Raw genomic sequence first — 25003 nt, 5'->3', positions numbered from 1 at the left:
CCATACTCCTGATCTCTCAGAGCACCTGAGATCTCAGCCCATATACAGTGCCTTGCGAAAGTATTCGGCTCCCTTGAACTTTGCGACCTTTTGCCACATTTCAGGCTTCAAACATAAAGATATAAAACTGTATTTTTTTGTGAAGAATCAACAACAAGTGGGACACAATCATGAAGTGGAATGACATTTATTGGATATTTCAATCTTTTTCAACAAATCAAAAACTGAAAAATTGGGCGTGCAAAATTATTCAGCCCCTTTACTTTCAGTGCAGCAAACTCTCTCCAGAAGTTCAGTGAGGATCTCTGAATGATCCAATGTTGACCTAAATGACTAATGATGATAAATACAATCCACCTGTGTGTAATCAAGTCTCCGTATAAATGCACCTGCACTGTGATAGTCTCAGAGGTCCGTTAAAAGCGCAGAGAGCATCATGAAGAACAAGGAACACACCAGGCAGGTCCGAGATACTGTTGTGAAGAAGTTTAAAGCCGGATTTGGATACAAAAAGATTTCCCAATCTTTAAACATCCCAAGGAGCACTGTGCAAGCGATAATATTGAAATGGAAGGAGTATCAGACCACTGCAAATATACCAAGACCTGGCCGTCCCTCTAAACTTTCAGCTCATACAAGGAGAAGACTGATCAGAGATGCAGCCAAGAGGCCCATGATCACTCTGGATGAACTGCAGAGATCTACAGCTGAGGTGGGAGACTCTGTCCATAGGACAACAATCAGTCGTATATTGCACAAATCTGGCCTTTATGGAAGAGTGGCAAGAAGAAAGCCATTTCTTAAAGATATCCATAAAAAGTGTTGTTTAAAGTTTGCCACAAGCCACCTGGGAGACACACCAAACATGTGGAAGAAGGTGCTCTGGTCAGATGAAACCAAAATTGAACTTTTTGGCAACAATGCAAAACGTTATGTTTGGCGTAAAAGCAACACAGCTGAACACACCATCCCCACTGTCAAACATGGTGGTGGCAGCATCATGGTTTGGGCCTGCTTTTCTTCAGCAGGGACAGGGAAGATGGTTAAAATTGATGGGAAGATGGATGGAGCCAAATACAGGACCATTCTGGAAGAAAACCTGATGGAGTCTGCAAAAGACCTGAGACTGGGACGGAGATTTGTCTTCCAACAAGACAATGATCCAAAACATAAAGCAAAATCTACAATGGAATGGTTCAAAAATAAACATATCCAGGTGTTAGAATGGCCAAGTCAAAGTCCAGACCTGAATCCAATCGAGAATCTGTGGAAAGAACTGAAAACTGCTGTTCACAAATGCTCTCCATCCAACCTCACTGAGCTCGAGCTGTTTTGCAAGGAGGAATGGGAAAAAATGTCAGTCTCTCGATGTGCAAAACTGATAGAGACATACCCCAAGCGACTTAAAGCTGTAATCGCAGCAAAAGGTGGCGCTACAAAGTATTAACTTAAGGGGGCTGAATAATTTTGCACGCCCAATTTTTCAGTTTTTGATTTGTTAAAAAAGTTTGAAATATCCAATAAATGTCGTTCCACTTCATGATTGTGTCCCACTTGTTGTTGATTCTTCACAAAAAAATACAGTTTTATATCTTTGTTTGAAGCCTGAAATGTGGCAAAAGGTCGCAAAGTTCAAAGGGGCCGAATACTTTCGCAAGGCACTGTAGGTCAGAGGTCACATTGGTGTGTTATGCTACATTCCTCCCCAGAGCCTGTGCGTGCGTGTGTATTTTGTGTTAGAGCTGGGCGATATGGGAAAAACCCATATAAACCCATATTGTGATACATTTTTTGCTATATGGACAATAAATACAACGCAGAAATAGTATGCAATTTCATCTAACATATCCAGGGAATGCATGATTTGATATTTTGATGTGCAATCTGTCAAAATAGGATCCAGAATTAGAAAAAAAAAATTGGGCTCTTCAGAGAATTTGCCGACATCTTTGTGTATATTGGGCTTTTGGCTATATTTTTCACCACCGGAGGAAATGGGAACTCAAAACATTTAGCTAGATTTCTGAAGCCGGAACAAAGTTTATTTACTGTTTCACTGATTTATTTATTTTCTAGAAAAGTGAGGTGATCAAAAAAATTGACAAATAACCCCCCCCCCCCCCCTCGAACAGAATTGACTGCAAATTGATACCAAGTGAGAGGGTTTTTCATAAATAGTGAAGAAGGACTAAATAAGCACTTTACCACATTGTAATACGCACCTGTGCAAGCTCTGGGCCTCGTGTGCTTCAATAGTTATATTAATCCAAGTGAAAACCTACGCTAGGAAATCCTCCCTGTGTAATTTGGAAAAAGAATGTGGATAATGTTAATTATTATAATCATGGGCACTATCTTGTCATTTTTTTTTTTTTACTGAACATTTTACATATTAGCTAATATTGTGTTAAAGCTTAGTTAAGGCAATACATTTAGTCTAACATTATTTCTGTTTGGGCTTCTTGTTGTCAATTTGCAGTCTACAGATTATTAATAAATATTTTCTGCCCCCCCCCCCGACCATCATCTCAAGACAAAATCATCCTGCGGCTGAATCTAGTTGATCATCCCTGGCCTATAGGCTAGATCAAAATATTCATACAAATATAAATAGGCCTATCATAGACGAGGCCTTTAATAAAAGAGGGACAATCATTCAAGTTAGGCCTATCAAATGAATGCTTTGAAAAAAGTACATTTCAATCCGCCATAGATTATATTTTACCGTATAATCTACAGGATAAAATGTTTATTTAAAATGTGCAATTAGAAGCGTCAATCCCATACAGAGCAAGCTTGGCTAAATTCAAGGCCAATAGACCTATACAGTCAACTCACTCACTGCATCCTCCTTCGATTGCATCATCCGGCTGCCAGGAAAAGCCCCCACTTTGGAGTCGACCGCATAATTTTGTTACGTTACAGCCGTATTCTAAAATTGATTTAAATTGCTTATTCACCTCATCAATCTATGCACACTACCCCATAATGACAAAGAAAAACTGGTTTTTAGAAATGTTTGCAAATGTTTAAAAAAATTAAATAAAATATCACATTTACATAATTATTCAGACCCTTTACTCAGTATTTTGTTGAAGCATATTTGGCAGCGATTACAGCCTCGAGTCTTCTTGGGTATGACAATACAAGCTTGGCACACCTGTATTTGTTCTTCCATTCTTCTCTGCAGATCCTCTCAAGCTTTGTCAGGTTGGCTGGATGAGCGTTACTGCACAGCTATTTTCAGGTCTCTCCAGAGATGTTCGTTTGGGTTCAAGTCCAGTCTGTGGATGGGCCACTCAAGGACATTCAGAGACTTGTCCCAAAGCCACTTCTGCCTTGTCTTGGCTGTGTGCTTAGGGTTGTTGTCCTGTTGGAAGGTGAACCTTCACCCCGGTCAGAGGTCCTGAACGCTTTGGAGCAGGTTTTCATCAAGGATCTCTCTGTACTTTGCTCTGTTCATCTTTCCCTCAATCCTGACTGGTCTCCCAGTCCCTGATGCTGAAAAACATCCCCACAGCATGATGCTGCCATCACCATGCTTCACCGTAGGGATGGTACCAGGTTTCCTCCAGTTCAATCTTCATCAGACCAGAGAATCTTGTTTCTCATTGTCTGAGAGTCCTTTATGTTCCTTTTGGCAAATTCCATGCAGGCTGTCATGTACCTTTTTTCTGAGGGGATTGGCTTCTGTCTGTTCACGCTACCATAAAGGCCTGATTGGTGGAGTGCTGCAGAGATGGTTGTCCTTCTGGAAGGTTCTCCCATTGCCACAGAGGAACTCTGTAACTCTGTCAGAGTGACCATCAGTTTCTCCCTGACCAAGGCCGTCCTCCACTGATGTTTGGCCAGGCGGCCATCTATAGGAAGAGTCTTGGTGTTTCCAAACTTCTTCCATTTAAGAATGATGGAGGCCACTGTGTTCTTGGGGACCTTCAATGCTGCTGAAATGTTTTGGTACCCTTCCCCAGATCTGTGTCTCGACACAATCTTGTCTCTGAGCTCTACCGACAATTCCTTCGACCTCATGGCTTGGTTTTTGCTCTGACATGCACTGTCAACTGTGGGACCTTATATAGACAGGCGTATGTCATCCAAATCATGTCCAACCAATTGAATTTACCACAGGTGGACTCCTATCAAGTTGTCGAAACATCTCAAGGAAGAACATTGGAAACAGGATGCACCTGAGCTCAATTTCGAGTCTCATAGCAAGGTGTCTGAATACTTATGTAAATAAGGTATTTCTGTTTTTGTTTTTTTATACAGTTGAGAACATTTCTAAAAAGCTGTTTTCCCTTTGTCATTATGGGGATTTGTGTGTAGATTGATGAGGTAAAAATTTGTTTTCATCAATTTTAGAATAAGGCTATAATGTAACAAAATGAGGAAAAAGTAAATGGGTCTGAATTAATTTGCTAAATTGTAATTACTTCGCTACTATGGCCTTACCTCCTTACTCCATTTGCACACACTGTATATAGATTTTTCTATTGTGTTGTTGACTGTACTTTTGTTTATCCCATGTGTAACTCTGTGTTGTTGTTTTTTGTCGCACTGCTTTGCTTTATCTTGGTCAGGTTGCAGTTGAATATGAGAACTTCTTCTCAACTGGCCTACCTGGTTAAATAAAGGTGAAAATAAATTAAAAACATTCCGAATGCACGGTATCTCCCAGGAGAAAGAATCACCTTTATTTAACCAGGTAGGCCCCTCTGTCTCTCTACGTTTAGGCCATCTATCTGATGCTGCCTAGGCTAAACGAGTTTGACATTTGTTGCAGCCTGTAGCATTTATTAAGGCAAGTGAAGCCAGCGAACATCTGGCGTCCTTTGTCAAAACATGTATAGGCAATTATTTGTATCGGCTTTGAGCTAAACTGAGTGAGCTCAACTGAAGAAAGTGTCAAAGGAAGTCAGCTTGGATTTGGCGTCACTACTTTCAAATCCCATTGACAGCGTTCGTCATTTGACAGAAACACTTGAGTTGTTGCATCTTTTTGTGTTGTCCTCCGGTGGCTAGTTAACCAGGTAGCTAAAATATTTGTTTTTACTTCATTCTCCTTACTGGCCAATGATTATAACGGCAATTCTGATCCAACCATGAATTCATACATTGTTGTGCCCCTGGCCTTAGAGGATGGAAGTTCCATATGTAGCTTGATGTAGAAGGCTAATGTTAACTTGCTAACGTTGCCCATGAACGGAAGTTAGGCTAGCGAGCAAGCATTTTAGCCAGGTATACATCGGACATCAACATTCTTTAAGTGTGTATGGTATGACAGTGATAGACCGTTTCATCAACATTAAAGAGAGGAGGATGGTGTTGACGTTTCTCTACAAGTAGGGGGAATCAAGCATGTTTTTCTACTTAAAATCAAATCACATTTTATTTGTCACATGTGCTGAATTCAACCTTACCGTGAAATGCTTTCTTACTTACAAGCCCTTAACCAACAATGCAGTTCAAGAAATAGTTAAGAAAAGATTTACTAAATAAACTAAAGTAAAACATGTAATAGAATGTAACACAATAACAATAACGAGGCTATATTCAGGGGGTATCGGGGTACAGGTTAGTCAAGGTAATTTATACATGTAGGTAGGGGTAAAGTGACTATGCGTAGATAATTAACAGCGAGTAGCAAGACTAAAAATAAAAGGGGGGGGGGGGGGTCACGATGTTGCATCTCTGTGTTTAGAAACTCTGTGGTCAGATCCCAAATATCACAGACACAGGTGGCAGGACCCCCGTTACCACGGTAACCTCCCACCCTTAAATGGGCAGCTGAACATTTTGTCTCTGATATTTTGATTAAAAGACTCCGGTCACAAATTAAATGAAATTGAGCAATATGCCACATTACTTCTAACTAATACATTTCTTGTTTTAGAAACATTACAAAGCATGGTCATCTGTTTTTTTTATGTAATTATGGGGAAGACATGTTTTATCTGGCCCTGCAGGCCATGGGGCCACAACCCCTAGTTTGGGAAACGCTGGCCTAAATGGCTAGGGCTGAATTGAAATGTTTCTTACAGAAGAAATACTGTATGAAACACATAAGCATGGTAGCAATTAAAAGTGAGATTATGGGAAAATGATTCGACCAAAGTTGAAGACACAACAGTTCCCCTGACACAAGGCTGAATCTAAACATTACACTGTTGATTTTATGTGCATTTTATATTTACTGTGCTCTCATTTGTTGATCACAAAATCTGAAAATACCCTGGATACATTCAGTAACATGATAAGACTATTCCTGGAAAATGTGGGGTAGGTGCAACACAAGAAATGACAAGGGTTTGTGTGAGAGGATTAAACTGGTGTACAGTTCACAAGTCATTTCAGTGCACTTTTATGACTCAAAGAAGAGTCTTTAACTGTAAAATGCTTCTTTGAGCTCTCCTAGTTGTGCTTTTTTTGGAATTAGAGCAAGCACACTTCTACTTGGGTCAGGTGGGCATCATTTGAAAGCTTGCTCTGTTGCCAACATGACTTGGCTAAGTTATAAAATACGATCGTACGATGTTAGGCTTTCACAAGGCAATTCAGAGAAACTGATCATAATTTTGGTGTGCGTCGGAGTCCTGAGTGCGTTCATGTGCGTGTTCCGCGGCAAACTTTTTTCACAATAGCTAAACGGGCTCATTCTGTTCAAAACAACCCAGGGTATTATACCGTGTAATCTTGTACATCAAACCTAGTAATCATAACTGTTGACACAGTATATGACATGAGTTTCATGATATGGAAATGTGAAGGGCAACTTCTTGTCGCGTGCGGTTCTCAAGTTCAGTACGTCTGTCAGTCAAAACCCTTGAAGCGCAGAGCCTGAGCTCGAACTTCATTTATAGCATGTTACTGTACAGCCACCGCATTCCAATTTAGGCGCTTATCAGCGCCCAAATCTGCAATTTGTTAAGTGTGAAGGGCTACCATTATGCAACAACACACTAGTCACACACTCTAGGTCACGTGTCTGACTTATTCTACGGAGGGCCGAGTGTCTGCGGGTTTTCGCTCCTCCCTTGTACTCGATTGATGAATTAAGGTCACTCATTAGTAAGGAACTCCCCTCACCTGGTTGTCTAGGTCTTAATTGAAAGGGGAAAAAAAACAAAAAATCAGCAGACACTACGCCCTCCATGGGATGAATTTGACATCCCTGCTCTAGATCGACGGACCCACCCATAGGCCTGTGTGTGAGGAGGAGTCTGAATTCCTCCATGGTACAGTGTGGGGCCCTCTGCGTGAGTGGACACGTGTCCTTTCTCTCAGGTCCGTGAAGGGGCTGAAAACTACAGGAGACCTTGATGTTCATTGTCCAGGAGAAGGGGTGGGTGTATGACTCTGACACTTTATCCTCGATGTTAGCCATGAACAAAAAGGATGGGATCACAAAATGACAGACCAAGTGTATAATGTTTTCTGAAGGTTAAGAATCACTAGCTAGCCCAGGGCTCCCCAACCCCATTCCTGGAGCGCTACCCTCCTGTAGGTTTTCGATCCAACCCCAGTTGTGACTAACCTGAATTAGCTTATCAACCAGCTAATTATTAGAATCAGGTGTGCTAAATTAGGGTTGGAGCGAAAACCTACATGACGGTAGCTCTCGAGGAACAGGGTTGGAGAGCCCTGATCGAGCCTAACCCCCAGACATGCAGCATACCATTGATCTAACCCCCTGCTCTCCCTCTCTCTCTCTCTTTCTCTCTCATCCTCAGATGCACCTCTTATCGACCGGGAAGAGCTGTTTGTGCAGAAGCTGCGCCAGTGCTGCGTACTCTTTGACTTTGTCACGGACCCCCTAAGCGACCTGAAGTACAAGGAGGTGAAGCGTGCCGGTCTGAATGAGATGGTGGAGTACATCACGCACAACCGCGAAGTGGTCACCGAGTCCATCTATCCTGAGGGTGTCATCATGGTAAGAGGAGAACACACACACAAACTCTAGTGAACATGCATGCAGTCGCACCACAGTCACAAGAGCATTCGGAAAGTATTCAGACCCCTTGGCTTTTTCCACATTTTGTTATGTTACAGCCTTATTCAAAAATATATTTTTTTGTAATTGACTACATGCAATACCGGAAAATGACAAAGCAAAAACTCTCAAGCTCTGTCAGGTTGGATGGGGAGGGTTACTGCACAACTATCTTCAGGTCTGTCCAGAGATGTTTGATCGGGTTCAAGTCCGGGCTCTGTCTGGGCCACTCAAGGACATTCAGAGACTTGTACTGAAGCCACTCCTACGCTGTCTTGGCTGTGTGCTTAGGGTTGTTGTCCTGTTGGAAGGTGAACCTGATCTGCAGAGAAGAATATGAGATCTTCCCAAATATAGGTGTGCCAAGCCTGTAGCGTCATAACCGAGAAGACAGCAGGGTAGCCTAGCGGTTAGAGCGTTGGACTAGTAACCTGAAGGTTGCAAGTTCAAAACCCCGAGCTGACAAGGTACAAATCTGTCGTTCTGCCCCTGAACAGGCAGTTAGCCCACTGTTCCTAGGCCGTCATTGAAAATAAGAATTTGAACTTAACTGACTTGCCTAGTCAAATAAAGGTAAAATAAAAAAGACTTGAGGCTGTAACGGTGCTTCAACAAAGTACTGAGTAAAGAGTCTTAATACTTATGTACATGTGATATTTCCCGTTTTTTACATTTTGTATTAATTAGCAAAAATGTCTAAAAACCTGTTTTCGCTTTGTCATTATGGGCTATTGTGTGTAAATTGATGAGGGGAAAACATGCATTTAATCCATTATAAATAAGGCTGTAACGTAACAAAATGTGGGGAAGGGGTCTGAATACTTTCCGAATACACTGTGCACTCTTGACACAATGTGGAAGGGCCAACATTTTAATCACATGTGGGTGTAAACATGCTGTCACCTCACCATGCTACATCCTGACTCTCTAATGACTTCTGCCTGGCCTCCCTCAGGATTCCACCCAGCACAGTGGGGGGAGAGAATCAACATCAAATCCTTGAGGAGCTTCCAAAGTCCATTATTTATTTTGGTGATGAGTCAGATCTAGCCAAATCCCTCCGGAAGCCTTTAAACCCGACATCTCTCCCTCTCCCCTCCCCTTGTCATACGCTCTTACTCTCTCCTCCCCTCTGAGTTACACCTACCCTCTCTCCTGCCTCCTGGGGTATTCTCCCCCTCTCCTGCCTCCTGGGGTATTCTCCCTCTCTCCTGCCTCCTGGAGTATTCTTTCCTGCCTCCTGCCTCCTGGAGTATTCTCCCTCTCTCCTGCCTCCTGGGGTATTCTCCCTCTCTCCTGCCCCCTGGGGTATTCTCCCTCTCTCCTGCCCCCTGGGGTATTCTCCCTCTCTCCTGCCCCCTGGGGTATTCTCCCTCTCTCCTGCCCCCTGGGGTATTCTCCCTCTCTCCTGCCCCCTGGGGTATTCTCCCTCTCTCCTGCCTCCTGGGGTATTTTCTAAATCCCTCCTTCCCCTTGTAGTTCTCTCCTCCCCTCAATCAGTCAATCAAATGCATTTATAAAGCCATTTTTGCATCAGCCGATGTCACAAAGTGCCATACAGAAACCCAGCCTAAAACCCCAAACAGCAAGCAATGCAGATGTAGAAGCACGGTGGCTAGGAAAAACTCCCTAGTAAGGCCAGAAGCTAGGAAGAAACCTAGAGAGGAACCAGGCTATGAGTGGTGGCCAGTCCTCTTCTGGCTGTGCCAGGTGGAGATTATAACAATACATGGCCAAGATGTTCAACATTCATAGATGATCAGCAGGGTCAAATAATAATAATCACACTTACTACCAAGAAACAAGACCAAGTATAGCCCACAACGATCTCCCCCACGGCACGAACCCGAGCGGGGGCGCCAACCCGGACAGGATGATCACGTCAGTGACTCAACCCACTCAAGTGGCGCACCCCTCCTAGGGACGGCATGGAAGAGCACCAGTAAGCCAGTGACTCAGCCTCTGTAATAGGGTTAGAGGCAGAGAATCCCAGTGGAGAGAGGGGAACCGGCCAGGCAGAGACAGCAAGGGCAGTTCGTCGCTCCAGTGCCTTTCCGTTCACCTTCACAACCCTGGGCCAGACTACACTCAATCATAGGACCTGCTGAAGAGATTAGTCTTCAATAAAGACTTAAAGGTCGAGACCGAGTCTGCACCTCTCACATGGATAGGCAGACCATTCCATAAAAATGTAGCTCTATAGGAGAAAGCCCTGCCTCCAGCTGTTTGCTTAGAAATTCTAGGGACAATGAGGCCTGCGTCTTGTGACCGAAGCGTATGTGTAGGTATGTACAGCAGGACCAAATTGGGAAGATAGGTAGGAGCAAGCCCATGTAATGCTTTGTAGCTTAGCAATAAAACCTTGAAATCAGCCGTAGCCTTAACAGGAAGCCAGAGGCTAGCACTGGAGTAATATCCATTTTTTGGTTCTAGTCAAGATTCAAGCAGCTGTGTTTAGCACAAACTGAAGTTTATTTAGTGCTTTATCCAGTTAGCCTGGATAGTAGAGCATTGCAGTAGTCTAATCTAGAAGTGACAAAAGCATGAATTCATTTTCCTGCATAATTTTTTGGACAAAGTTTCTGATTTTTGCAATGTTACGTAGATGGAAAAAAGCTGTCCTTGAATCAGTCTTGATATGTTCGTCAAAAGAGAGATCAGGGTCCAGAGTAACGCCGAGGTCCTTCACGGTTTCGTTTGAGACGACTGTACAACTATCAAGATGATATCTCTTTTTTTCTTGGGACCTAGAACTAGCCTCTCTGTTTTCTCCCAGTTTAAAAGTAAAACATTTGCCGCCACCCACTTCCTTATGTCTGAAACACAGGCTTCCAGGGAGGGCAATTTTGGGTCACAGCCTGCTGCCTGGCCTGCACCCTATCTCATTGTGGAGCTAGAGGAGTTAGAGCCCTGTCTACCTCGGAAGCCCTCTCTCCCTCTCCGCTTGTGACACATTTTTGCACTGTGCTCAACGAGTAATAAGTGTGCGCTGGGGGATGATCAATTATCCACCACCTTCTCCCTTTCATCTTGCTGCTGTCGTCTCTCCCTCTCTCTCCCATTGTGAGTGTTCTGTAACGATACTGAGGTGCGTCTCTGGAGCTGTGGCTATTTCCAGCATCTCTCTTTCCTCAGTGCCAGAGGGGCTCTGTGCGGTGGCAGCTTCAGGCCCAGACAGGAACTAGGTGCTGGGGAAGTGTTGCTTTATGTCAGCTGCAGCTCTCCCAGTGGCCGTGTTAGCAGGGCTAACCTAAACGGCTTTTACCAGGACCCACTTGGGTCCTCTCTCGACACCACCCGTTTGTCAAATGATTTGTGCTCTGATCTAGTGAATGTCATTCCTTTTGTGTGGTATAAGACTATCGGATGGATTGTGCTGTGTTTTCCTAAATGTGCAAATTGGAGGATAGATTTAGCGTTGTTGATTTGTTGCCATGTTGACTGACACCTCTCCTCTGCCTTGTTCAGTTTTCAATCAACCTGTTCAGGACCCTGCCACCATCCTCCAACCCCACGGGGGCTGAGTTTGACCCAGAAGAGGACGAGCCCACACTGGAGGCTGCTTGGCCACACCTACAGGTGACGTTTTTTTTATTTCTCTTCTTGAATTTTGAATTTTAAGACTAGAAAAAAGCTATTTCCATGCAGTATTGTCCGCCTTAAATCACACCAACGTTTGTCCTCTTTTGCTTCTTCTCTCCAGCTGGTGTATGAATTCTTCTTACGATTCCTGGAGTCCCCCGATTTCCAGCCTAATGTCGCCAAAAAATACATTGACCAAAAGTTTGTACTGTCTGTAAGTATCCCTCTGGTTACAACACAAACTGTGCTCCCTGTAACTGCTGAGCTGTTGAAATATCTAACCCTTTACACTCGTGGGACTTGACCTATATGGATAGGGCTAAATTGAAATGTTTTTTACAAAATAAATATGAAATGCATATGCATGGTAACAATTAGAAGGGAACAGTTTGGAGATGATGGGGAATTATTAGACCAAAGTTGAGAACACAACAGGGAATCCAAACATTACACTGTTGATTTTATGTGCATTTTACATTTACTGCACTTACTGAAAATACTCTGGATACATTCAGTAATATAAGACTATTCCTAGGAAATGTTGGGTAGGTGCAACATAAGACAAAATAATGACAAGGCTTTGAGTGAGAGGACTAACTGGTGTCTCCAAGTGGCCACACACACCTCTCCAAACTGTGCACAGTTCCTTAGCAATTTCAATGCACTTTTATGACTTAAAGAAGAGTCTTCAACTATAAGGTGTTTTTTTGGGCTCACTCCGACAACAACAGATTTGCAAAAGTTGTCCAATTTCACGGGAGGGAACTACTTGTCGCGCGCTGCGCTCAGGTTCAGAACAGCTGTCAGTCAAAACACACACCGCGCTGTGACGCGCAGAGCCTGAGCTCTGACGTCATTTCCAGCATGTTACTGTACAGCCGCTGCGTTCCAATTTAGGCACTTATCAGTGCCTAAATCTGCCACTACTTGGCACTATGCGTACAATCCTAGCGCCCAGGCAGTCAGCAATGATGCTGTTTACGTGTGTGTATGAAATCACATTTTAGTGGTCACACATATTCAGCAGATGTTATTGCGGGTGTGGCGAAAGGCTTGTAGCGAAAGGCTAGCTCCAACGGTGCAGTAGTATTTATAATTCACAACGATACAAGAAATGTAGAAATATTAGGACGAGCAATGTCGGAGTGGCATTGACTAAAATACAGAACAATATAATACAGCATACACACATGCAATGAGTAAAGTAGTATGTAAACATTTATTAAAGTGACTAGTGTTCCATTTATTAAAGTTACCAGGGATTCTATGTATATAGGGCAGCAGCCTCTAAGGTGCAGGGTTGAGGAACCGGGTGGTAGCCATCTAGTGATGTGTGTATGTGTAGAGTTTCTATGTCTGTGTATGCGTGTTTACTCATACCCTGGCCAGCTTCCGTCTCCCTCCCACACAGTAGCGAGACATGAGAGCTGAGAGGGAATTAGCAGGGGTCACTCTTCTCCATCTGACCACATGATGCTTCCCATCCACCGCTGCTGGGAATGAATGTTAATAATGACTTTAGTCAGCCTAATCACTGTGAGTGCTGGCCTGGGCTCCAGACACGCATTGCTTTGCATGATGTTATGGGGAAACCCAGCCGCTATGACGTCTCATAGAAATCGAGTTTTGTTTTCACCGCACCACCTGATACTGTGTGCCACGTTGTCTTGAACACTTCAGCGTGTTGGTCAATGAAAGTCGTGTGTGTTTTGTCTGATGATGAGTATTTTCGACCTTTGCTTGATTTTCCAAGTATCTTTACTCCTACAATTGCAAGCATCCCATTTGTATCTTTTGTATTGAATACGGTGCTAGTTTCTCGAATACCTATGCATTGATGTTTGACACATTAGATGTCTGATCATGCCAACCCCCCCCCCCCCCCCCCCCCCCCCATTCCTCCCCACAGCTACTGGAGCTGTTTGACAGTGAAGACCCCAGGGAGCGGGACTTCCTGAAGACCATCCTCCACAGGATCTACGGCAAGTTCCTGGGTCTTCGGGCCTACATCCGCAGACAGATCAACAACATATTCTACAGGTGAGAGAGATGGATTTTTATACCCCCTTCCACACCAGGTAAGTCGGTCTATAGAAATAGAATTACAGGTACACTCCATGTGGCTGGCGGTCCACCTGACACAGGACGTTGACTTGTTTGGGGGCGTGGGATGCCTGTTTTTAGTTATTCTATTTCTATGTGTCTGTCTCGCCATTGAAATCTATTCAGAGTTCGAGAGAGTCTGTCAGTTCTTGTGGAGAATAGATAATGTAACTGCAACACAGAAGACCTGCAAGGTTGTCGAATGTTGAGGTTGCGTGTAGAAAATGTGTCAGTATATCTGTTGTCTGTGCCCTTTTAGTTGACCTTGGCCTGCTCTCATATTGCAGGTTTATATATGAAACCGAGCATCACAATGGAATCGCCGAGCTCTTAGAAATCTTAGGAAGGTGAGTGCACGGTGTACTATCCCGTCAACACATCATCTCTTTTACAATTAAAAAAACAAGATGAATCTAAAACAAGTCTCCCCTTGTCCCTCGTCCCCAGCATAATCAACGGCTTTGCCCTGCCATTGAAAGAGGAGCACAAGATGTTCTTGATTCGAGTGCTGCTGCCGCTTCACAAAGTGAAGTCACTCAGCGTCTACCACCCACAGGTACTCTGGGTGCTCTGAAAGGCCCCCTCCCTTACACAGTGTGAGGGTCAGACATGACTCTCCTATATCAGCTCCTGCTGAAATGCTCTCACTCGCACAACTTGTCTATCTCTCTCCACAGCTGGCGTATTGCGTCGTGCAGTTCTTGGAAAAGGACAGTAGTCTAACCGAACCAGTGAGTTTGGCATGTCTTCAACTGGGAATTGTCAGCCAAAGGTTCTTAGCTGGGTAATATATGGTTTTATACAGAGTGAATGTTAATGTTGTGTAAATGATTTGACCCCCCCAGGTGATCATGGGCTTGCTGAAGTTCTGGCCTAAGACCCACAGCCCCAAAGAGGTGATGTTCCTCAACGAGCTGGAGGAGATCCTGGACGTCATCGAGCCGTCTGAGTTCGTCAAGGTCATGGAGCCGCTGTTCAGACAGCTGGCCAAGTGTGTTTCCAGTCCACACTTCCAGGTACTCTACGCCTGCCTCATGCTCACTCACACTGCTGTGTTTACTCATTCAGCTTCACTGGCCCAAACATAACAGAATATGGCATTGGCTTCAGGAAGGAAGAAATAACATCATGCCATTTTAAAGTAATTTGTCTTAGAATCATGTGCGATATTCTGTCGTGGACAGAGTGAACAAGCACAGGAACTATACCGTACCCACAATGGAAGAAGACTGCCTTGGTAGATTACAAGGGGCGTATTGTCTGATGGCCTCCTTTTTTGGGTGCTCAAGGTGGCAGAGAGGGCGCTGTACTACTGGAACAACGAGTACATCATGAGTCTGATCAGTGACAACGCCGCCAAGATCCTCCCCATCATGTTCCCTGCTCTCTACAAGAACTCCAAGAGCCACTGGAACAAGTATGACCCCTGCATCCAAGTCAATTTAAAAGATCAATGCTCCTGCTAAACTGATGTGCCTCCAAAACAAGCCTGGCAACTATTTGTCATAGCTGGGTTCGCATTTTGAGAGAAGAAATCAATTCATTGTTGTAAGGGAAGAACAGATAATGCGCTTTGTGCAGAAATATTTTTCTCCCCTTAAAAAAATGGGATACTGGATCCTTTTAAATATAATCCAGAAAACAATTGATGTCCAGCACTCGCTGAAAAATGCATTTCAATTATTCATTGTATGTTAACCTGCACATATTGTGCTAAATGCCCTTCCTATGTCTAGGACAATCCATGGGCTGATCTACAACGCCCTGAAGCTCTTCATGGAGATGAACCAGAAGCTGTTTGATGACTGCACCCAGCAGTACAAGGCTGAGAAACAGAAGTGAGTCCACTGGGCATGCTCCTAGATCTGCATGGTCCTCTATTAAATCAGCCACTTCTCTTTTTTTCCCCCCCATGTAGAACTATTGATCCTCTCCCTCAAAGCACAGTAAAATGCCAAGCCAGCTAATTTCCTGGTTGGCTCCAACTCAAAGTTGTTTTTGTTGCTGATGTGTTTTCAGAGAGAAGTACAAGCTGAAGGAGCGTGAGGAGGTCTGGCACAAGATCGAGGAGCTGGCCAAGCATAACCCTCAGGTGATCCCTACTGCAGGATGCCAAAAAACACCACAACCCCATCCCCGTCCATTATGGAACATTCACATCACACTGTTCCAGGGAGTAGGCTCAGGAAACGAGACTGTGCTATTTATTTCCACATTAGACATTTGTAGATGGACACTGCGTAATAGTTTTTTGTTTTTTTAAGTGTGTTGTATGTAGTATCAAATTAATGGTCCCTAGTAACACGCTTCCTGTCTCATTATTCTCCAAATGCATTCCATAATATCACTGTCGCCAGGAGCAACCGAAAGGGACAAAAAACTCCAGTCCTCACTAATTATGTTGCTATGGTTGTGTGTGAAATTGTCTGTACAGTAAGAGGTAGAGGGGATTTTTTGGGGGGGGTTTAAACAGGGTTATGCTTGAATTAATTTGACTTTATAAAGTCCTTTTGTTCCAGACACATCTAATTATCACCATTGATCGTCTCTCGTGACTGATTCCCAGCTCCAAGGGCTCAGGAACAAAGAGCTGAAGATTTAATTAAGAGGAATTGTGCTTTAGTGAATGTAGCCTAGATATGTGTGTGTGTGTGTGTGTGTGTGTGTGTCAGTAGCTATGTTTCCATTAACATTTTAGAAAGTTTGCATAGGAAATAGATGCCACAATTGCCTGCAACGGTGTGTTTCCATTTAACTGTCTTGTGTTTATTAAAAACAGCTGGATGTAATGACGTCACCCCCACAGCAACAACAACAAAATCTGCAAAAAGCCAGATTTTCAAATACAGAATGATGGTTGAAGTGTTTCTATTATCCATTTAGGCAATGAATAAATTGTCAACAGCCTGTATGCCCTCCCACCTTTCTGTTTCATGTCACGTAGTCCACAAAAGCCAGCATGGATAGAAAGCAAGAATTGACTCATATTTTCCATATTGTAATGATTCTAATGTGCCAGCGTATGGCATCGGTCCGTGGCATGGTGAGACTACTGTACATCTGATATAATTAAATGGTGAAACGTGCATCCTGCCAACCAGAAAAGCAAGGCAAAGCAATTTGGGCGTTCTTGAAAGTCAGGACAATCGTTGTCCTGCATAGAAACGGCATTTTTAGAGTTGAAATGTAGATTTAGAAAGCAGTAGGCGTTTAGAAAATAAATGTGGAGTGGGGCTTTCTAGTCACGTGCTGACGTGCCCTGCGTCCCTTCAAAAATGATTCAGCAATCATCATTTAAAAAAAATTAACTCTTTCCATCAATTTGTCGCAAGAAAGTTTGACAAAAGATAAAAACGGATAGAACATTTCTCCGATAGCAGCTGTTTGCATTACACGTCTTACAGGTCGCAATGTTTCTTTGTTGTTGCGACTTTGCGTTTGTCAAATTAATCCTGGGTCAATGGAAACCTGCCTAGTGTCTGACTGAGAGCAAATATCTGTCTTTTAACCTATGCTTTATCTGCAGGTTACCAAACTCCGACCTGGTCTCCACCCACAAGAAGAGGTCTGCTTCTTTTCTTACTGAATTCAATGGGCTGTCTGATGTTGATCTTGGTACCTTCGTGTGTGTGTTTCACAGTCGGTATCCAGACCAGATTCAACTCATTTGTTTCTATCTGTAATTTTCCAGTACATGATGTACAATGAGAGTCCGGGAGGGGTGCCCTTGTACTCCATGGAGACGGAGACGCCCACTGCTGAGGACATTCAGCTGCTGAAGAAGACTGTCGAGACAGAGGCCACACAGGTACAACTACCAGCACACGTCGAGGTACACCACTCTCTACATACGCCCACCTGCAGGCTTTTTTCCCAGCCTAGTAACTTACTAATCAATTGATCTTCAAGGCCTTAATTTGTTGAATCACAGGTATGTACTCACACCCCCCGTAGCCACATACAGTACACCCTGCAGGCTGTTGTCCCAGCCTAGTATTAATACACCTACCAGCCAATCAATGAATCAAGAAAAATCAACACTTTTGAATCACATGTTCATTTCTTTTTGTCTTTCTACGTTTTTAAAGTTGTAAACTAATTCTTCAACTCATGTCAGTTTCAGAATTCACCAGTCCCCGTCTGTCCATTTGAAAAGTTTCCTTGCTGTGTTGGATATGGCCTTGAACTAACAGTCTCACTTTTCTCTACGTATATTCTTCCATAGGGGATGAAGGACATCAAGAAAGACAAGGTGTTGATGCGGCGGAAGTCGGAGCTGCCGCAGGACGTGTACACTATAAAAGCCCTGGAGCAACACAAGCGAGCAGAGGAGTACCTGACGGCCAACGAGGAGGCCCTCTGACCAGGGAGCAGTGGCACCCTCCATGCCTAACTCCCCTCCTGTCCGTCTCTCATCCAAACAGTCGCCTACTGTACACCTGATAGCCCCCTCTTCGCCTCTGCTTCTCCTCCCCCTCCATCTCTGCCGGAGATCCCCATCTGCAGAAAACCAGGGCCATCAGAGTTAGACAAGAACACACACTCCTATACGCACACATAGGAACATACACACAGACGTACAAATTGTTCCAACTTCCAAATACTCACATATACTTGACTACAGTGGGCTGATTGTTAGGTTGCACGAGGACAACCATTATACAACAGTAGTATTAAGTGTAAGCATCCGTGAAGCATGTTTCTTTGTTTTGTTTCCGTTTCCTTTTGGATTGGTTTTGGTTGTCCTCATGTTCCTCCCTCCTACTGTGATCTTCTGTGCTGAAAGGGAACGACCAAAGCATTACCTATAGAGGGCAGTCGAGTGAGTGGCGGTCCCGCTAGCTTGTCTGGAGTGAGGGGGTGTGGGTTATCTGATTGGTTTGGTGGAGAATAGGGCCATGCTCTAGTCTAGCTGGATGTCCGGTGGAAGTAGTGATTCTGCTCTGTTAAAAAAAAAACTTGCTGTAAGTTCATGTCCAGGCAGCATAGTACATTTTGGGGAAGCCAAGTCTGGGACACAAAGCTTACAAGGCTGACATGACACAATGACATGAGAGGACTAGGAATCAAGATGGCTGCCTTTATCTTAATTTAATTCATGTATGTCAGTCTCTTCCATGAAATCAGTTTTTCTGACTCTTTAGTTGTAGCTTCATGAAGTCACCTCTTTGCATCCTTAAATCATGGCCTTACAGCATCTGTTGAATTACATTCTCCCTGTTTATTAGTCGTAAGCTAATAGCATGATTGTAAGCCTAGATAATTGGTGTATGCAGGGCAGTCAGTCCGTGTCTCAATTTACTGTTGAGTGTTAGAATAGTAGAATACAAAAGGTGGAATTGAGATATTTGGTTGTGCGTCAGCAGTTTCCCGCTTGTCAGTCACTGACAGTCACTCAATTAGCCCGTGTCCGCTAACATTTTTTAAATGGGTAAGTTAGTCTAGCCAGCTATCTAAACTTGTAGTTATCATGGCCAAATTACGGACCAGGCATGAAGGGCACTTGCCCAGGGGCCTTGATCTCCAGGGGGCCCCCCATTGATTTAGGTAGTCACTTAACTCAGATATTTATTTAACTATCGATATCATATTAACATGGAATAAGTCATGGCAACGTGTAGAATTGCAGGAAATTAGCTGTAAAACTGCACTTATAAAATAGTTTTGCCCGCGAGGTGCCCCCCCCCCCCCCCCCCTACCAATATCTCGCCTAGTTCCCCCAAAAGGCGTGAGAAAGCAATCACAATCATCTGCTTGCTCTAAGAAGTGGTTTTTGTTTTGGTCGGTTTTTGAGACTTGTTCACAGAACTGATAAGGCTTTTCATATGTTAATTCCTAGCCGGCCGGTCCACTATAAAGCACTTGAAGATACAGAATAAGTTTTGAACAAATGTCTAAACTTGTAATAGAGCTCCTGTTGAAAAATGTTTATTGTATTTTTATAACTAGAGGTGTAGCTCAAAAACAAAATCATGTCGCTGTATCAAAAAAAAAACTCAGAAACCAATTCAGTTAAATCAAATTAAACTGTATTTGCCACATGCGTCGAATACAACAAGTGTAAACTTTACCGTGAAATGCTGAATACAACAAGTGTAAACTTTACCGTGAAATGCTGAATACAACAAGTGTAAACTTTACCGTGAAATGCTGAATACAACAAGTGTAAACTTTACCGTGAAATGTTACTTACAAGCTTTTAACAAACAGTGCAGTTCAAGAAGAAGACCATATTTACCAAGTAGGCTCAAATCTAAATTAACACAATAAGAATAAGATAGGATGTCAGGGTAATATTGTCTCAAGTTGTTGGTCTTTAGGAAAGGCAACCATAAGCTGCTGCAGTGTCCGTCCATCCTTTTCTCCGTTTTCTTAAAGATAACCTTCTCACTCTGCTCTGTCCAGACTCTGACTGTCATGATTGTTATACATCCATTCCTTCCTTCATAATTATATTTGTGTTTATTAATGTTTCTGGCCCAATGGGTAACATCTCCTCTGCCTCTTTAGTTATTCCTCTGTAGCCATCTTCTGGCCTTTCTATCTTATGTGTTTGTGGATTTATGTTTCTTAAAGATGAAAATGCACCTCTGTTGAGGTAGCCTCATTGCGGAAAGGAAAACGGTTATTTCGGTTCAAGTGTAGGGAATCTCTACAAAATATCATATTCCCCTTTCTCCTCTAAACCGGCTTGATTCAATAGGTCTCTTTCCTAACCTAAGCAATATTTTTAGTTGAAACAAACTCATGCACTTGGTGTATGGAAGTGCGCAAAACAATCCTCCTCATAGGACTATCTACAGATTAAAAAATACAGAATTGCTTTACTAGCACATATGGGAAAAAGGAAAGGCTGTGGTTACTGTTGCAAATGTGTACTGTATATTGTAATGTATATTGCTTAGGGGTGCACCCCTACCACCCCTTTGTCCTGTAGGTTAATCCCACTCACCCCCCTTACTCCTCCTCCCCCCTCCTTTTGTTTCTGCTTTGTTTTCTTCCACTTGCTGCGTGAGGTCATTTCTTTGTCGTATGGTCTCGTCTATTGAGTTGTCTGCCAATCACACCAAACAGTGGAGAATTACTCACTCCTAAGGCTGCTGGGCAAAGTGAGTCGTCATCGCACACATACTTAGAGGCTGGCTGCCAAAGAGTTCCCTCCCTCAACATGATCTTACAGTCATAACGTTAGAGCAGTCTAAATCCGAGCTGCTTTTTATATCATCTGAGTTGGATTCCTAACATGTTTATCCTTACACATAAAAATACACTTTTTTTGTAATCACAGTAGCGATAACCTCTACATTCTCCCTCGGTGGAACAAAAATCTCATCAGCTCAGATTGGATTTGCCAAGTCTTGTCTGCACCGAAGACCTATGCTCTAAATTGTCTTCTGGTGAGGTTTGAAAATGTTACCTGTGCATGAGACATTTGTATTTATAAACAGTGTATCAATAAGTCGCAATATAGTTTTAAATATTCTTAATAGAAAGTATGTATTACTGTTCTCTCACCTGACTGAGCAAGGCACATGCATTCCTATTGGCCATGCTTCCAGAAAGTAGCTGTTGAGACATTCCAGACTACAAGAGATAGGTAGCATTGTACCAGGGCACTACAATGCCATGGCTGGGTGGTGACTGATGACATGAAATGGCTCAGTTTGTCCAGCAGCCACACACAAACTGAAGAGGACATTTTTTTTTAAACAAAGGGTCTCTCTCCACCCCCCCCCCCCCCCCCCCAGGTCTGACACTAATCTTAAGCTGCTTTCCAGGTCATATGTACATATGTTGTACTTTAATTAGGTAGAGCATTACATAGTATGAAAGTCATATTTTGTACAGATGTTCATGTATGTACAGAACAAAATAAAGTAAAAAATAGTGGACATTCATTGAGTTTGGGAATCTGTTATCCTCACAAACAATATCCATCATTGAGTGAACAAGAAAGACTCGGAAATGTCCATTGTTAATTTATGCCCATATACTCACTGGCCAGTTTATTAGGTATACCCATCTAGTACCGGTCGGAGTCCCGTTTTTCTCCAGAACAGCCTGAATTATTCTGGGGGTAGATTCTATGAGTTGGAAAAGTACCACAGGGATGTTGGTCCATGCTAACGCTATAGCAACATGCCGTCGCTACAGATTGGGACGGCGGCGCGGCACACCACCGCCACCAGCCTTTACCATTGACACCAGGCAGGATAGGTCCATGGTCTCATGCTTACGCCAAATCCTGACTGCTATTAGCATGGGGAACCAGGTTTCGTCAGAGCAGGCAATATTCTAACAATCACCAATTGTGCAGTGATGGCGATCACATGCCCACTGGAGCCACTTCTTGTTTTTAGCTGATATGAGTGGAACCCGGTGCGGTCGTCTGCTGTTGTGTGTTCCGAGATGTTTTCGCTGACTGGATGTTTGTTTGTCACTCCATTCTCAGGAAGCCCTAAACACTTGTGTGAAAAGCCCATGAAGGCTGCAGTTTGAGATACTGGAACTGACGATCATACCATGCTCTAAGTCGCTTAGGTCACTCATTTTGCCCATTCTAACAGTAACTGAAGACCTGCTTTATATAGCAAGCCACATGACTCACTGTCTGTAGAAACTATCCATTTTCGTGAATGGGTGGTGTACCTAATAAACCGGACAGCTTATATATTACGTTCAACAAAAACTGATTTAATAGTATTATAATATGGTAATCAGAACCAATAGTAAGTATCACATTAAAAACAAACAAAGGTGATCTGATGTTGGAATGTCTCAGGAAGCATTGGGGAGGGGAATATAATAGTGCTTCTGTACTCAAGGCCAAACTGTCATTGAGGCTCATAATACGTACTCCAGCAGAAACGGTAAGAGTTTGCCTGATCTGAGAGACAAAATATACTATACTCATGCGAACTCCTTCACAAACCCTACAAATTACCTTAAGCAGCAGGTTAGGTGTAGTAGGTACCAAGAGCCTCCTTTGAAAAACAAATATTCATCAGAAATATCATCTAATGAGAATTGGACGTAGAGGAGTTCACAATCTCTTGAGAATTGAGACACCTAACACCTGCTCAGAGAGGACCTCAGTGCAGACTCCCCTGGGTTAAGTGTGTTGGTGAAATGCAGGACAGAGTTAAAGACAGACTGAGGGAAAGAGGCAATTCAGTCTTATTTGTGCTCTAGCCTCAGGCCTTCTGAGCTTTGGCGAGTCTGGAGCGTCTGCTGGACCATGTCCTTCCACTGGTCGTCCGAGATCTCCTGAGCCCAGGCCGGGATGGCCAGAGAGGGCAGGGCCACTGCTGCCATGGTCCTCTTCACCAGCTCCACGTGGTCTGAAGGAAGGGATGGACATCAGTACAAGGCACTACATTCAGAGAGCATTTGATTGAAACTGCATGATTCTAAGAGCTATGGCCAACCCTAAGGCATTATGAGTATCCCCCTGACCCCTGTATGTAGGGGTACTATGGATGAACTAAGCAAGGCTGCGTCCTCACCTTCATCCATGGGGATGGAGGCTGCGCTGCTGTGTGCTCCTTCTGGGTCTTCATCACTATCTGGGGGAGGGGGCTGGGGAAGATGCAAGCCCATCAACTGTGGGGAAGTCAATCAAGTTGGATAAATGTCTTGACAAGCAACATGACAGCTAACATTTCACTGACTTGTCTTTATAGAGATGATAAACATGACACTGATTGAAAAACTAAACTGATCATATTCAGAATATAGGGTTCGGTACCTCTATTCTCTCCTGGACTTCTTGCAGTTGCTCTGCTACTGGGGGCATATCCTCAGGATGGTCCCCTGGTGCAGCATTTAGTCCATCAGGGTCCTGGTTTAGTGGCTGGTAATAGTAACCTCCATTATCATCCTCCTCCTCTCCACTCCACTCCCCGCCCACCTCAGGCACCCCAGCGTCCGACGGCCGCTCATGACCTAGCTCCTCCTCAGAGTTCGGTAAGATTCTCTCAGGACCCATCTCGAACGCAATCTCCACTTCCATCCACGGAGGTCTGACTCAGGCACAAGCCCTGGATGTGGTGGGGTAGAGAGCGTCATTGTGACACTGCACAGCAGTGATATACAGTACTCATGCACGAGCATGGATACAGATACTAATCTAAGTTATCTGTCAATCCATCTCCGCCTACCTGCTGTTATCGCATAGCTAAGTAAGATTGATTTCGCTCGACTGCAAGCTAAAGACGATAGCTTTTATTATACGTCATAAGCTAACCGGCTAGCTAGCTCATATAGGATGACAGACAGACAGACTGCCCGATGAGGGACACACCACATGCAGGTGAGATTATTATAAACACCCATTTCACTAACCTTTGAAAGTTAGATTTTTCTCAATGTTTTGGGCCACCAGCCAGCTACTGTTGTGGTTCCTGTTCCCGTATGTCAATGAAACGGAAATCGAGGCGGATTTGAAGTCGTCGCGTTTTGATGTCAGGGTTCCGGTTGGGAAGTACGCCATCCCATATACCCATAGGAGACTGGCGGTACTGCACTTTAACTGACGCCGAGCCCAGAAAGACAATTCCAATAGACGTCCCCATTTGAGAAGAACATTTTCAAAATTCCCAAAACGACACTTTTGTTATCACCTTTATACCAAATATATCAATAGAATGTTTCCATGAACTGTCTTAGATGTTGTTTTTTTCCCCCCAGGCACTCACAGCCGAAGTTAACATTGTATAGTCATCCTGTGACCTTGGCTGCGTTTCAAACTCATAAAAGACACACCCTCGTTTTATGGACAGAAAAGAGCAGAGGCTCTGAGCTGTCCGATCAGGTCCATTGTCCACTGAGTTTAGCCTCGCCTTATGCCCTTGGGGGTATCCCCGTCACCATCTTGGATGTCTGTCCAAACGATTAGACAAACAAAGGAAGTCTGCAACGTAAGCCCCTCAGCCTTCGTTTTTGATCGAGTTTGCGAGTATATAATTCATTATGTTCCATTCGGGCCTGATACGCCCCATAATTCAATTCGCAATAATTGTACATCCGCTAAGAAAAGTCTGCCGACACTTAGAACCCCAACCTCAGTATGGATAAATCAACATACAAGTGTAAGTAAAACGGTTAGAAATTGTGCCTCTAATGCAGATGACGGCATAAACACGTGTCGTAAAAGTAATTATGTTTTTGTTTGCTTATTCTTTTGGAAATTGTAGAAATAAAACAGTTTCATTCTTCAGAAGTTCCAGCTAGGCAGGCTAACGTTAGTTAACTAATTAATTTGCTAGCTGTCATACAGTCGGCGTATATATATAATTATATAGTTAATATAAGTAGACACGCAATTAT

At 43.6% G+C, this 25003-nt stretch overlaps 2 protein-coding genes across 10 annotated transcripts in view; one reads left to right on the top strand and one right to left on the bottom strand.

Moving 5' to 3' along the window:
- The window catches only part of LOC110502361 (serine/threonine-protein phosphatase 2A 56 kDa regulatory subunit delta isoform), a 56181-nt gene extending 34847 nt beyond the window's left edge, over positions 1 to 21334 (top strand). For all 8 annotated transcript variants that reach the window (XM_036959655.1, XM_021580321.2, XM_021580324.2 and 5 more), the window contains 14 exons: positions 7731 to 7930; positions 11459 to 11569; positions 11694 to 11786; positions 13482 to 13612; positions 13963 to 14022; positions 14123 to 14231; positions 14353 to 14406; positions 14521 to 14691; positions 14965 to 15092; positions 15412 to 15513; positions 15695 to 15767; positions 17202 to 17240; positions 17367 to 17483; positions 17901 to 21334. In XM_036959655.1, the coding sequence (XP_036815550.1) occupies positions 7731 to 7930; positions 11459 to 11569; positions 11694 to 11786; positions 13482 to 13612; positions 13963 to 14022; positions 14123 to 14231; positions 14353 to 14406; positions 14521 to 14691; positions 14965 to 15092; positions 15412 to 15513; positions 15695 to 15767; positions 17202 to 17240; positions 17367 to 17483; positions 17901 to 18038 (1526 nt within the window). In that variant the 3' untranslated portion in view covers positions 18039 to 21334. The remainder of the gene's footprint in view (positions 1 to 7730; positions 7931 to 11458; positions 11570 to 11693; positions 11787 to 13481; positions 13613 to 13962; positions 14023 to 14122; positions 14232 to 14352; positions 14407 to 14520; positions 14692 to 14964; positions 15093 to 15411; positions 15514 to 15694; positions 15768 to 17201; positions 17241 to 17366; positions 17484 to 17900) is intronic.
- Positions 21335 to 22348: 1014 nt separating this feature from the next.
- On the bottom strand, positions 22349 to 25003 carry LOC110502364 (male-enhanced antigen 1). Of its 2 annotated transcripts, none has more exons than XM_021580328.2 (4): positions 24020 to 25003; positions 23424 to 23715; positions 23182 to 23254; positions 22349 to 23016 (listed from the first exon to the last, which is right to left on the bottom strand). In XM_021580328.2, the coding sequence occupies exons 2-4, from the start codon at positions 23685 to 23687 to the stop codon at positions 22853 to 22855; spliced, it is 501 nt and encodes a 166-aa protein (XP_021436003.1). In that variant the 5' UTR covers positions 23688 to 23715; positions 24020 to 25003; the 3' UTR covers positions 22349 to 22852. The 2 variants fall into 2 exon arrangements, with proteins under 2 accessions (XP_021436003.1, XP_021436002.1); XM_021580327.2 differs by having other exon boundaries at positions 23182 to 23278; positions 24020 to 24932.

This window comes from Oncorhynchus mykiss, chromosome 23 (genome assembly GCF_013265735.2).
Source record: "Oncorhynchus mykiss isolate Arlee chromosome 23, USDA_OmykA_1.1, whole genome shotgun sequence".
Taxonomy (NCBI): domain Eukaryota; kingdom Metazoa; phylum Chordata; class Actinopteri; order Salmoniformes; family Salmonidae; genus Oncorhynchus; species Oncorhynchus mykiss.
The sequence above is the reverse complement of the archived record's forward strand: the minus strand, read 5'-3'. Positions and strand labels throughout refer to the sequence as shown.

What these genes read in the sequence shown, in the direction of transcription:
- LOC110502364 (XM_021580327.2), bottom strand. Translation starts at nt 23,687, where the DNA reads ATGGAAGTGGAGATTGCGTTCGAGATGGGTCCTGAGAGAATCTTACCG. An exon ending in AAGTCCAGGAGAGAATAGAG is followed by an intron (nt 23,279 to 23,423) that starts GTACCGAACCCT and finishes ACTTCCCCACAG; the next exon opens with TTGATGGGCTTGCATCTTCC. An exon ending in CTCCATCCCCATGGATGAAG is followed by an intron (nt 23,017 to 23,181) that starts GTGAGGACGCAG and finishes CCCTTCCTTCAG; the next exon opens with ACCACGTGGAGCTGGTGAAG.